Here is a 14,424-nt window from a genome sequence, read left to right as displayed (position 1 = left end):
AGTTATTCTCAGCCTCAGATCCACCATTCTTTGTTAATGCTGGAGCTAGGCTGCATAAACACTTCCCATTTGCCAGTCTTTTTAACAAATTTAGCACAGGAGCCACTGGCTCAAGGTATCAGGAATCCTCTTAGAAAAGCTGCAGCTGCAGCCTAGGCCCAGGTTCTCCCCATCCAACTGCAGCTTCTGTAGCTTTGGCAGCTGTTCGGATCTTATTTTAGACAAATGTCTCCCCCATCTGGTGAGTGGCTCTATGGAACAGTTATGGCCCTCACTCTCTGGCAAGTTTCTTCACTACTGGTCGGCTGCCCTTTCTGTGGAAACCGTGCCTTCTCTGAAGAGGCCTGACTCTCAGGCTTGGTGGTGGGGGCTCAGCTAAGTCCTAGTTCCGTCAGTGTCCACACTCCCTCAGTCTAGGAGTAGCTGCTGTTTCTCCACCTGCTACTTTTGGACACCTCAGAGTCCTCTTTTACCTCTTTGAGAAGTAAGCCACCTTCTACTAGTTAACAACGTTTTATGTTAAATCTTATCTACTCAAAATGTGTGATTTCTGCCACTTGACTGGACCCTGGAAACAGCTGACAGGAAGGAGAAAGTATGACCTGAAGGCTGCTGAGTGTCACCAGGCCTTCTGTATAGCAAGCCCTGACTCTTGTGCTAAATTTTTTTTAAAAAGGCAGAAAGTGGGAAGGAAGTGCCTTCCTGCCACTATCACCTTGCGGTGTCCCACTGGTGTCCTTTATTTAAAAATTCTAACACTGTCACTTGGTAAAGGAGAAATCTGTCACGGCTCAGCTCTGAGTAAGAGGTGTGTAAATGCTGGAAATTGACCTAATACAAATTATGTTATATTGGGAGGATGGAGTGGTGGAAAACACAAGAGTGTGTCATGGGGTCGGCGTGTATGTGTATATGAGAGAAATCATCTTTCATAACGGAATGCCAACAGAAAATGCCTACAACTGAAAAATTAATGAGTGGAAATATATGCATATTTAGAGAGATGGAGGCAGAGAGAATTGAGGCGTATGTCCAAAAAGACACACAAAAGAATGTTTAGAAGTTTTATTCATAATAGTAAAACAAAAACAAAAGACTGGAAACAACCCAAATGTTCATAAGGAACAGTCATGGTATTTGACAATGGACTGCTGCACAGAACAGAAGAAGGAACTACTGATACACAGAATGACATGGCTGCACCTCAAAGACTACACTGAGCAAAGGGGCTGGGCCCAGAAGAGTGTACACTGTGTGATTACATTTATACGAAGTCCAAGAACAGGCAAGATAATCTACAGAGGTAACAGAAGATGAATACCCTGTTTGGGGAGGGTTAGTAATTAGGAAAGGGTATGAGGGAGCCTTTCTGGGATGATAGAAATGTTCTGTATCTTGATTTGGTGGCAGTTACGTGAGAGTTACGTATATAATATAAAAGTTCACTAAGATGCACTTACGATTTGTGTCGTTTACTATATGTATGTAATACCTTAATTAAAGAGGCAAAACCCAAAAGGATCAGCTAAAAGAATTAAAGTGATTACCTCTAAGAAGCAGGACATGGGGTGAGCGGCAGATTCTTTGTAATAAGCCCTGCAGAACTTCTCTACTCTCAAATATGTGTGAATTTGTTAATTCTTTGATAAAATATAATCTTAATGAAAGAAAGAAACTACGGACTTCGGAGTTAGCCTGACCTGGATTCAAACCACTTGCTATCTGGACAATGGTGGCAAGTCACACTGCCTCTCTGGCCCTCAGTTTCTCCATTTAAAAATAAGTCTAGGGACTTCCTAGGTGGCATCGTGGTTAAGAATCCACCTGCCGATGCAGGGGACACAGGTTCGATCCCTGCCCCAGTAAGATACCACATGCTGCAGAGCAACTAAGCCCGAGCGCCAACTACGAGCCCACGTACCACAACTACTGAAGCTCACACGCCTAGAGCCTGTGCTCCGCAACAAGAGAAGCTACCACAATGAGGAGCCCGCACACCACAATGAAGAGTAGCCCCCGTTCGCTGCAACTAGAGAAAGCCTGTGTGCAGCAATGAAGACCCAACACGGCCAATAAAAATAAGTTAATTAATTAGAATCACATAAAAAATAACTGAGTTTGTGCCTAAAAGTACTCATCAAAGTGCTTTACACAGAATGAGTACTCAGTAAATGCTAATTTTTTCCCCACTGACCATTTTCCTTCAATATATAGACTACAGTTGAGCATACATTACTCCTACTTACATTGTTTTCATCTCCCCAACTCCAGATACCTCATAGCTCTCCAAACTCATTGCTTGTTTATTCTCTCTTCATAGGTCATCTGTGATGTTGTGATTTATAATAAGAAATATATATTTGGTCTTCCTCCCACTCCTGGCACAGAGCTCCTAGAACCCTTGGAATTTCCGAAGTGATGAGAGTGATAAACATATCTTCTTTTGTTAATGATGTGATTTTAGGAAAGCTCCTAAGTAACTTCTAGATGGAACCAGCCCTTGCGACTAGACAGTGGGAACTTTCCATCCCCACCTCCAGGGAGGGGAGGGGAGAGGAGCTCGAAGTTGAATTGACTGCCACATAATCATACGTCTGTAATGACGCCTCCAAAAAAACCAAGGACAGGATTGGGAGAGCTTCCAGGTTGGTGAATGCGCGGAGGTTCTGGGAGACAAGCACACCCTAAAGGGCATGGGAGCTCCGTGCCCCTTTCCACATAACTTGCCCTATGTATTGCTTTCATCTAGCTGTTCCTGAATTATGTCCTTTTATAATAAACCAGTAATCTAGTAAGTACAATGTTTCTCTGAATTCTGTGAGCTGCTCAAGCAAATTAATTGAACCCAAGGAAGGGGTCGTTGGAACCTCTGACCTATAGCTGGTTGGTCAGAAGCACAGGTGACAACCTGGAGTATGAACTGTGGCTAAAGTAGGGGAGGGGGAGCAGTAGTGGTGGTTTGGTGGTTAGGACTGAGCCGTAATCTGTGGGATCTGACCTATCTCCAGGGAGACAGTGTCATAATTGAGTTGAACTACAGGACACCCAGTTTATGTCTGAGAATTGTTTGGTGGCGTAGAAAAAAACACACATTGTAACTGGTGCAGGAATCCTGTTATCCAACTCACTTTCTCTCTGAAAAGAGGACTGGGGTCCCCTCTTTCACTCAACAATTATCATGGTCATTTCCTCTGCAGACCTCAGTTTCCTCACCAATAAGACATGGGGTTTGAACAAGATAATCTCTGAGGTTCTTTTAGCACTAACATTTCTTGGTTTCTTTTTCTCTGAAATTTCTGTTTCTGTGAAGCCTTCCCAGACCTCATTATGGCTCTAAAGATGCTTGGTGAGCCACGTGATGTTGTCAAACATGAACAGATGGCATCTGCTTACAGGGAACAGGTTGGGGGGGAGGCCGCAGCGGTGGGGGGACCACATTCTCTCATTTCTTCAAATGCCTAGAGCCTCGTGGCACTGAGTGAATGCCTGTCGCCTACGACTGATCTTTGCTGGGCCACGTGCATTTCACATGGCACTGAAAGTGTTAACCCACTGGAATTAGGTGAGTTCTTGGGCACCCCTTCTTTCCTGAGATGACTAAGACTTTGCACACACCTCTCCTGGCTGGAACAGGCGCTTACCTGTCCAAAGTGGTGAGCCAAAATAATGTCCACAACATTGGTTGTCAAGCCTGAGAGCTAAAAAGAAAAAAAAAAACAACTTTGTGTCAAGGGAGTAATTAAGCACAGGTAAAAATTGATCAAGCTGTCCAGTTCATTGATGCACTTTCTCGTATACACGTTATCCTTCAACAAACAACACAACACAGTGTCACACATTTCCATGAGATGGCGGTCCAAAGAAACCTAAGAATAAGAAACAAGTCAGAAAACAAAAAGCCTTCCTTCCAGGGTAATAAAGTAGCCTGCTTTGAAATAGGTGGCTAGAAGAAACGCTGGCCATTACTTCTTTGAAAACTTGGGACCAAGAACTCACAGCTATTAGCTACTTCACTCCTACCTGTATTTCTGCATTTACACTGGGTTTATGGTTAATAAGGGTAGACTTACAACCATTCCCAAGCCACCGAAAAGAAAAAAATTATTTTTTTTCTTTCTTCTAGTTTTTGCTATCTTCACTTCAAGGAGTGGGAGGAAATTGCTATGTTTACAGAATGTTCTTACGTTTTGAACATTTTTCTCCTAATTTTTCCCATTTCAAAACTATGCACAACAGTCTAATAAATGCATCAATCTGTGTAATCTGTTAGTCTATTTTCAGAAAAATTTCCAACTTAACTTACATTGCTCATTCCCCTTAAGTCTTCTTTGTTGGTTTTATGCTCAATTCCTACTGCTGACTTGCATCAGAGGTGAAGTGCTGAGTTGGGGGTGGAGATGGAGAAGAGATAAGGGAGACAGACATGGATGTGGGTGGAGCAGGACCGTGTGGTCCCAGAAAGATTAAGGAAGAAAGAAGCCCAGAAATCTTCACATGGGTTACCAATGACCCACAGGTTATAAATTAAAGATGATTAGAATTAATAACCTATTTCATTTCGTGTTTAATACTCATAAGGTCATTCTAAAGCTTTATAAGAATTTTTACTAGGTTGTATCACATTATTAATTGTGTTCAGGTAAGTTTTAATGTACCCACACACTAGATAGGAATTAGAACAAATTTTAAATAAGTCAGGTTGTAAGAATGAATTTCCATAGCATCTGGCAATAGCACTGTTAATACATTTCATCCAAAGTTAGGATATACATCATTTCTCCAGAAGTTAAATGTGGGAGGAAAGGATAAATTTTTTAGAATCTGGTCTGATGGTAAGTGGAACAGTTTAATATTTTAAAATAACTATAAACGCAATACATTTTTATCACAGAAAATTAAGAAAATATAGAATATTAAAAAAAGAGAATCATCTGTAATGCTACCAAAGATGTAACCACTAGTAGCAAATTATTCTCCCTCTTTTCTTATGCATACTTGTATTTAACAAAATTTTCTTGTCTGTTTTTTAAACATAAGAATTTTTTCATTTCCTTAAATAACAAAAAAAACCTCCGTAATTTTCTTGGTCACACAGTATTCTGTTCGTGACCAAGACTCACAGACAACGATGAATGAAAGAAGTGAGCTACAAAAGCACACACGTTCTGTTCTTCCAACTACCAGAAGTTTAAGAATATATAAAACTGGGGCTTCCCTGGTGGCGCGGTGGTTAAGACTCCGCCTGCCAATGCAGGGGACACGGGTTTGAGCCCTGATCTGGGAAGATCCCACAAGCCACAGAGCGACTAAGCCTGTGCACCACAACTACTGAGTCTGCACTCTACAGCCCCCAAGCCACAACTACAGAGCCCGCATGCCATAACTACTGAAGCCTGAGCCCCTAGAGCCATGCTCTGCAACAAGAGAAGCCAGTGTACTGAGAAGCCCGCACACCACAACGAAGAATAGCTCCTGCTCGCCGCAACTACAGAAAGCTTGTGCATAGCAACAGACCCAACGCAGCCAAATTTATTTACCTATTTATTTGTTTATTTACTTATTTTAAAAAAAGAATATATAAAACCAATCTATGGTGATAGAACTCTGAATAACAGTTATTTCTGGGAAAGGGGTAAAGTATTAAGAGCTGGAAATATTCTGTATGTTGACTGAGTGGTGATTACATGTGTAAATGTTCATCAAGCTATATACTTAAAACTTCTTACCCATAACTGTACGGATGAAAAATTGAAAATAAAAAACAGATAAGCCATTTTGAGAAGGGACCAAGAGGTGAGCCAAAGGACACTGGTCTTACTTTGGAAGCTGCCCAGTCGATCCAGCCTTTCGCACAAGGGTCAACGTTAATGAGCACAAGACCTTCCACAAGCTCTGGGTGGGTGAGCTGCAATGAGACAAAGACGACAGCATGAGAGCCCCACTCTCGGCTTCCTCTGAAAATACTAAAGCATGGCTAGTCAACTCTTACTAGGTCTCGATACCTCAGATTTGAAAGTAAGAAAGGTCAGAGAGGTGGTCACAGAGGATATTTAGAAAAATAGCTCTATAAATCTAACGCAGTATCTGGAAAACCAGCTTCCTAAATTGCTATCAAATGATCTTGCCTTGCAAGTATCTATAGGGGAGATGGCTTTTATTTCTACAGCAGAGGACGGCACCTGGTGTCTCTACAGGTGTTTATTTAGCTCGTGGTGGGTCTCCCCTGCTGGGGCAGTGCCCTTGGGACTACGTGGCATAAGGGGCTACTGAGGCTTAGACTGGCTATTTCATACTCATACACCATGTCCCCAATAGCAACTTCTTAAAGTTTTTTTTCTAAAACCACATGAAGAGGTGATACCACTCCCAAGAAGACTGTCCTGTCACGCAGGAGGCATTTGGGAAAGAGTTCCTTAAATAAAAATCAATAAGAACATTTCTATGTAAACTAAAAACTTTCCAGCTTACTTTTCCCCCTCTGATTACGCTCACTATAGAAAATCTGATAAACGGAGAAAATACAAAAAGCAGAAAATAAAATCGCATATTATCTAACCACACAACATCAACCTGTTAGCATTTTGGTATGTTTTCTTCCAGTTCTTTCCTATGCCTATGACAAACTTTATGTCCATCTGTATTCTAACCTTTCTGTTAAGGTTATAGTGTATGTGGGCCCTGGAGGCCCAGCCACTAATAAGCCCCAAGACGGGGCTGCATGCTCAGCCATCCACCACTGTCCAGGAGGCTTCTAGGTCACAGATAAACAGGGGAGCCCCCATGGCAAAGTCCACTGCTGACCTAACGAAGGCAGCCTGGTCTCTCCATGGCAGCAGCTGGGCTCCGATCACCATGGCAGGACCTGCACACCTGTCCCAGGCCGTGGCCCCCTCATCTGTGCAAGGGGTGGCTCTCAACCCTTATCACAGGACCCTGAAGAGCGAGCCCCATGGTCTCAGGCTGCAGCAGGAAAACATTCAGTGGGCCCTGGCCCTCTGCATGGCGGGCTCAGTCATTCCAGAATGGACGCCAAGCCTTGGGGACCTGATCTCGGCCCAGCGGCCAGATGCCAAGACTGAGTTGGTCAGGTTCCATGGACCAGATGACCTACAGACCCTCCTGGAGGCCAGCGAGGGTGCCTCCGTGCACCCTGTCACTTCTGTTTTGAAGCCACATGGGCCCCTCCAGACACCCACCTGGGCTCTGACCCCTGGCCTACCAGTGAGGGGCTGGAGTCTCAGGGCCCAGGGCCCTGGGGGGTGCAGACAGCCTCTGTATCCCTGATCTCTGAGCCCTCCCAGCTTGGCCCGGGGTCCTGGTGGGGCTCTGGTCTCCACCCTCACTCTCCTGGCCTCTGGGTGCTCCTTTGGCCTCCCTGAAATGCCCTCTGCACAGTGGTCCAGGTGACCTGTTCAGACCTGGGAATCCTACTGCCCTGTGAACAAAGCCCACAGGCTTGCTCTCATCAGAGATGTAAGACCCCCTCCCTGCCTGGCCCTCCTCCTCTGCCCTGTCCATCCCTGTCCCCGTGGGGCAGGGATGTGGGTCTGTTTGTCTGGATGGCTTTTGGCTATCACATCAAAGAGGCTCTTCCAGCCCCTCAAAAAAAAAAAAAAAACAGTTATAGTGTATCTGAATTGCAGATTATTACAAGTTCTTCTTACAAAATTTTAATGACCATAAGAAATTCCACCATTTTATTGATGATATAAAGCAAAGCCTTATACAAACCTGTTGTCCGTTGACAGAATTTATAGAAAAACTAACATAAGACCCACAACAGTTCCTTGTCATTTAACACAGCATAAGAGCTATACCTAGGCAGTGCCTCAAGTGTGTTGAGACTAATCCTCCGTGCACTTACAGCAAATCGGCTGAGGATGTAAGCTCCAGCTCCAACTCCAATCCCGATGATGCTCTTCAGACTGCGAATGGGACACACCAACATTGACAGGGTTAACTCATTTGGAGGTAGCATAGCATAACAGAAAGAATACAACTGGATTCAAATCTGGCTTTGATGCTTAACTGGATGTAGAATTTGGTCAGGTTTCTTTAATTTCCTGAGCCTGGGTTCCCTCTCTATAAAACAAGGATATGACCACCTACTTCTAAGTTGATTTTAAGGATTAAATGAAACGTGACTAAAACCTGGGAGCCATCTTTGACAGCTCTCTCTCCTATCACCTCCACGTCCAACCCATTCGCAAGTCCTAGAGAGTCTACGTTCACAGTATTTCCATCTGCCTTCTCCTACTCCACGCCAGCCCCTGGGCAGTATCCAGTACCAAGCTATCACTAGCACATGTCTGATTGTCCTAATAGTTTAACTGGTCCCCTGCTTTTTCTCTTTTACCCCTCTCTAAACCATTCTCTCCACAGCTATGGTAATCTTTTTTAAAAAATGTAAATGGCTTCATTGATGTACAATTTACATATCTAGAGTGATCATTTTAAAAGACTAAATTGGATAGCACTCCCCTGCTTAAAACCATTCAGTGTTTTTTCTTTGTCTTTTGAATAAAATCCCAAATTCTTACCTAATCTGTGAGAACTGTGTAATCTGGACCCTGTCTATTTCTCAAATTTCACCCTAAGCCTTTCTCCTACTTGCTCACTTGGCTCAGGCCTTTTGGACATATTTCTTCTGTATGGAATCCTCTTGTCCAGGCTCTCTGCTTAGGTAACTCCTTTTTATCCTCCAGGTCTCAACCTAAAGGATTCCTTCTTAGAGACACATTCCTCAATTACCCTTACCTGTGTAATCCTGCCTTCATTCTCTAACACAACATCCCCACTGACTTCTTTTTTTTTTTTTTTTTTTTTGGACTGTGCCATGCAGCTTGTGGGATCTTAGTTCCCTGACCAGTATTGAACCCGGGCCCTCAGCAGTTGAGAGCGCCAAGTCCTAACCACGGGACCTCCAGGGAATTCCCCCCACTGTCTCCCTCTATAGCACATAACGTGTGACTGTTTTGTTTGCTTACTTGTTAATTATTTCCCACACCAAAATGTAAGCTCCATGCTCCATGAAGGTAGTGACCATACTCACCACCATATCACCCAGATTAGACACATAGTAGAAAGTGTGAACAACAAAAGACAAAAACTGTGTTAAAGAACTGCAGAACGAACTTACTTTAAGTGGGTGAGAACAGGAGGCAGCATTTCGGCCAGCTCATCCATTGTTGGGTACTGGTACCTGAAATCCAGAAGGATACCTCTTGAATTAGAATGCACTCACATTTCCCAATCACTAGAATAGATAGAAAAGTACAGCGTTCTTAGATAAAAGCATTCCCTTTACTAAAGGCTCAAAGGAGGTGATGTGGTACCCGGAAATGATTGTGGCATGTTGTGTGACTCTCTATGACTGCACACTAAGAAAAAAGTGGGGGGAAGAAAGAAAACAAACAAACAAAAACCCCACAACCCTACGTGTTCCTGTATTTTGACGAGCAATCACTGGGACCAGAAGAAGCCATCTGAAAAGAAGAGATAATATGGTTCTCTCCAGGGTATTGCCAAACACCTAATAACCACTTGAACTGGGGTTCAGGCTCAGTAAACTTCCAGTAGTAAGAGTTAACTCAGGACGTGGCTCTTGGTCTGCTGCTTACATTTAGGCAGCTAAATGCAAAAGTAAACAAAGCTTTACTGGGCCTATGCACACAGTCACAAATCCTGGGCTCCTCATCATGGTGGCTGACTCGGTTTACTTAAGCCTAGAATTACCCAGTTACTTTATTATTTGCTTCTGAATTTGGTTCATGATCTAAGCCACTGGATCCTAAGATGGTCAAGCAAGTCCGAAACTGACTCAGACCAACAATCCAAGAACAGTAGGGAGTGTCCAAGAAATTATAGCATCATCTATGGAAGGGAGCTTAAGACAACCTCCTACAAATGGGGCAGGATCTGCTCTACATCTGACAGGGATGTCAGCCTGCCTCTGCTTGAAACACTTCAAGCACTGCAGTGTTCTTGAGCCATTTGTGCATAAAACAGAAAAAAGGAACTGGATCTAAATCTTATCACTGGCCAATTTGTGTTTACGAGACAGAATAGCTTGGACATAGTCAATAGCATAGATTCTGGAGCCAGGCTGCCTGGGTTAAAATTCCAGCTCTGCTACTTATTTGTTATGCAAGTTTGGCCAAGGTACTTAATATCTTTGGGCCTTAGAATCCTCACTTGTACAATGTGAATAACAGTAAACCTATCCCATAGGGGTGTAAGGAATAAATGAGTTAATAACTGTAAAGTATGTAACGCAGTGTCAAGAATACTGTCTGAGTAGTATGTAAGTGTTAGCTATTATTCGTCTACAATGGTCTATTTCACAGCCATCACTGGCAAAGGCAGCTCTGGAGGTGAGTACAGAGAGAGGAGAAGAACTAGCATTCCTTAGCTTGTGCTTTCACTCCTCCTCCAAGGTCTCCTCAATAACTATGCTGTCCAGGGAAGAGTCAGGGAGACTGTGGCTCCGCCACACAAGGCAAGCTTAGGATGAGGCCAAGGGCTCCATGTCCATGTCCAGTCAAACGCACCTCTACCTGACAGGGCAGCTTCTCCGAATGCATGGTTACACTAATATTCAAATTCCTGTCACCAGATTGAAGGCAAGGGTGGGAAGGGGTTCCCAGGAAGCTCAGAGGGATCTGAGTTTGGGCTAGGTGGTTGGGAGTTTCAGGGAGGGACACAAAAATGACAGATCTAAAATAGATGAGGAGGGATTTCCCTGGCGGTCCAGTGGTTAAGACTTCGTCTTTCAATGCAGTGGGTGCGGGTTTGATCCCTAGTCAGGGAGCTAAGATCCCACATGCCTCGAGACCAAAAAACCAAAACATAAAACAAGCTATACTATAAAAAATTCAATAAAGACTTTAAAAATAGTCCACATTAAAAAAACAAAACACAAAATAAACTTAAAATAAAAATAAGATAAAATAAAATAAAATAAAAATAGATGAGGAAGGGGACAGTTAAAAGAGAATGAGAAATGGGTGTTCCAGACACAATGCCTTGTGATTGGCCATTCACGGAGAGCCATTCCTGGATATGGAAAAACATGCAGTTTTCCCAAACAGATTGTACATAACAGTCCTCACAGAGTGAGGAGAGAAAATATGTGGACAGTCGGTTGACAAGTATAACCTGTAGGCTGTGCTAAAACCATCTTGGAGGGAAGCACACGGCTACTGGTCCCACTGGCGCTCAGCCGTCTGCTCTCTGAGTGTGTGTCTTCCAGAAGGTCGTGCGTGTGGCCTTACCCAGTTGGAAAAGAGGGTGCACCTTCCTGCTGGCCTGGGGCATCCACATGACAGACAGCAAAGTGCTGGGTGATTTCCTGCATATCTTCAAAGTTAAAGAACGCATTGAAACAGGATTTATCTGCAAAAGCAAAACCCTCAAGTCACAAGCTCTTCATTTCTCCCCAGTTTTCCTCTACTCAATCAATTCCATGTCATCATCCTCTTTCACTCCCTTTTAATCACCGTTTCACTAAGGTGAAGTGTCTGAACAATCTGTCTGATTCAAGCTGCCCTAAAGGCTGACTACCAGACGTCTCAATGGCTTGAAAAAGGACAACTCATCCTCAATTCTACTGAATGTCTACCAAGTGGAAACCAATCCTGGTGTTTTTAATACTGTCATTTTTCATGTATCTTATTTCCCTAGCTAACACAGATAGTGACCATATCCCAGGAACCTGGCTAAAGTGAATATCGTGGGCAGCTTACATTCACCATGTGGAAGGCTGTCTCTTGGCAAAATTGCTGGGGTACAGGGAGGGGCTGCTGCTTCAATTTCTACCCTGTTAGTAGAACTGCTTAAATTCTTTCTCATGCTAAAGAGGCTACAAAAGCTCCAGTGCTAGACTGAAACCTCAAATGCAGGCCACCTCTAAAAGCCAGAGAAGCGTGAAAGAAAATGTATGTATGCAGACTCTGTGTGCCTGGGTCTATGGCCAGACTCTTAAAAGTCCATTTAAAGTCACTGATGAGAGGCTATAGCAAGAATACTTTTACTAATTCATTGAAGACCTCACAACAAAGTTAAGTTCAAACTCTGAAATTTTCTAACCTGAAATATGAAAAAACCCAAAGTATATTTTTTTTTAAAAACTGATTTCAGTTCAACTTTCTTAGCCAGTTCATCATATAACCTTCAGTCCTTTAGCAGATATGACACAAAGTGAGATATAATCCCAGTATCCCCCACACGTACTTAACTGCATACTTCCCAGGACCTTTAATTCTGCTGTTAACATATAGCAATGAGGAGGAAAGTGAAGGCAGAGAGGAGAAAACTTATGCTCTATTAGAATACTGGGGTTTCTTGTGTGTTTTTAAAAAATATACAAAGATTATGTATTATAATAAAAAGGGAAGGTATAAAATCAAATACATACGATTGAGGCCAATGTCATGATATGTCAGAATAACTGGTCTGTTTCCCTTCGGTAGGCCTCTAATAGTGACGTGCACCATACCATGCGTTGTTTCTATATCATGTTCCTGTAACAACAGAACATAAAGGTCTCAACAAGGGCAGAATGGACTTCCCAGGTTGCTGAAGTTTCACAATACCCAATTCACCACTATTTCCCACTAGCTGGGGTAGGACACATCACTGAATTATAAGCTTACTAGAGAGATGTTATATTATACAGAATATTCCTACTTTTTAATTCCCTCCAGACTAACAAATGAGGGAAAAAATACATCTTATCTACAAAGTTCACTTTCTTAAGCGGGGGAAGCCAAGGATCTGTTGAGAATATATTTGCAACTGGCTACAGCAAGGAGATCAGCAAGTTGAGTAAGGAGCCAGATAAGACCTGGGGAAAGGAAAGTTAAGGAAGCAGAAGATATGAAGAAGTTGCTGGGTAAAAAAGGTAGAGGCTTCAGAGCCTCTAAATGCATGTTCAGCATTTAGATAAGTTCAGTAGCACCTATGGGTGTATCTGCCTAAAATATCTCCCCTTTCCTGGGAGCTGCCCTTCTGTGTCATCCATACAGTACAGGAGTGGCTCCTGGCTGCCTTGTTTGTAGACTGTAACTTTATGGCCATGGCTCACTGGAGTTAGGTGGGCATTTGGTCCACACTAGGTCAGCATCCTTCCCTGAGAATTTGTAATTGGGACTAAGAGATTCCATCCTCAGCTTGGTTCTTCTCTTGAAAGTGAAGTAAACTTGGGGCCTTATACTAGGCATTTCCACTGCTCTAATTCCTGGTTCCAGCTGTGTGTGCTATTACGTTCTGAGCCATCCCTGGAGTGCCTCTGGTTTAAGCTATTTGGGTGGGTTGGTTCCCTGCATCCTAAAGGATCCTAACCAAGGCAATGAGTAAAATTTAAGATGTAGCCAGAGCAGAGCTCAGGAACTGAATAAAGCTGGGACAAGATGCATTCAGAGCTACTGGGACCAGCACTAAGAGTGGTTGCATGGAAAAGAAAGAAACTGTAAAAAAGTAGCTGAGATTTATTCTAGTCTTCTTCAATGTCTATATTTCTTAAAAATAAATTATCACACCTAGCCTAGTGAACTTTTGCTGACAAAGTCCGTACCTATCTCAGGAAGTCTTACAGTAGATAAGACAAGATAACTCTGTCAATAAGAATCCCAACAAAGACAAAGGGCTTCCAACTTAATTTCCTGTCTAATAATGAACCTCATCGGAGACTTGGCTTCTTCTCTCATGTGGGGCACAGAACAATCTTACACGAATTGAACGTTAGTGTATCTCAAATCATAGGGCCCAAACTGGAGCAGATGTCTCTATCAAATCAGACCATAAGTGACTCAATATTTCTGCTGTTCTCTATTACAGATTGCTACCTCCTTTTCAAGCCTATTCAAAGACTTGAAAAGGGAGAATAAGAAATGAAGGAAACAGGTACTGTGAACTGGCTATGTAATAAAGTACAGGGTTTAGATGGGAGGAATATAAAGACATAAACTCCTGTTGCTGTGTGAGCATTTCTCGTGTGGTAATGTCAGACTTACTGAGGAACCCCCTCCACCACCACCATCAGGCTCATTCACTGAACAACTACGTATCTACTGAACCCCTACCACCAGACCCTGGACTAAGCTCTGGGCACAAAACAGTGAACAAGAAGATGTGATCCCTGCTCTCACAGGGCTTATGTTCTACACAGGGAGGCAGGCAATAAACACACAAATCAACCAACCCATAACAGCAGCTTGTGGTCAGGGCTATAAAAGAAATAAATAGGATGCTGTGACAGAAAATTGAGGAGGAAGACATTAACTCTATTAGCAGTCAGGAAAGTACAAATTAAATTCAATGAGATGCAATTCCATACATACCAGAACGGCAAAAATTTTTAAGTCAGATAACGACAAAAAGATATGCACAGATACATATACATATATACATATACACTGCAGCCTT

The 14,424-nt window shown here is 43.0% G+C and overlaps 1 protein-coding gene across 10 annotated transcripts in view; it reads right to left on the bottom strand.

Annotated features, from left to right (window-relative positions):
• Nucleotides 1-14,424, bottom strand: part of NDRG3 (NDRG family member 3) — a 69,977-nt gene that overhangs the window by 17,348 nt on the left and 38,205 nt on the right. For all 10 annotated transcript variants that reach the window (XM_057701292.1, XM_057701298.1, XM_057701295.1 and 7 more), the window contains 6 exons: nt 12,416-12,521; nt 11,274-11,394; nt 9,140-9,202; nt 7,865-7,925; nt 5,819-5,905; nt 3,642-3,698 (listed from right to left, as the gene is read on the bottom strand). In XM_057701292.1, the coding sequence (XP_057557275.1) occupies nt 3,642-3,698; nt 5,819-5,905; nt 7,865-7,925; nt 9,140-9,202; nt 11,274-11,394; nt 12,416-12,521 (495 nt within the window). The remainder of the gene's footprint in view (nt 1-3,641; nt 3,699-5,818; nt 5,906-7,864; nt 7,926-9,139; nt 9,203-11,273; nt 11,395-12,415; nt 12,522-14,424) is intronic.

The sequence above is a fragment of the Hippopotamus amphibius genome, chromosome 12 (genome assembly GCF_030028045.1).
Source record: "Hippopotamus amphibius kiboko isolate mHipAmp2 chromosome 12, mHipAmp2.hap2, whole genome shotgun sequence".
Taxonomy (NCBI): Eukaryota; Metazoa; Chordata; class Mammalia; order Artiodactyla; family Hippopotamidae; genus Hippopotamus; species Hippopotamus amphibius.
Note: the sequence above shows the minus strand (reverse complement) of the source record. Positions and strands in the feature narration are given on the sequence as shown.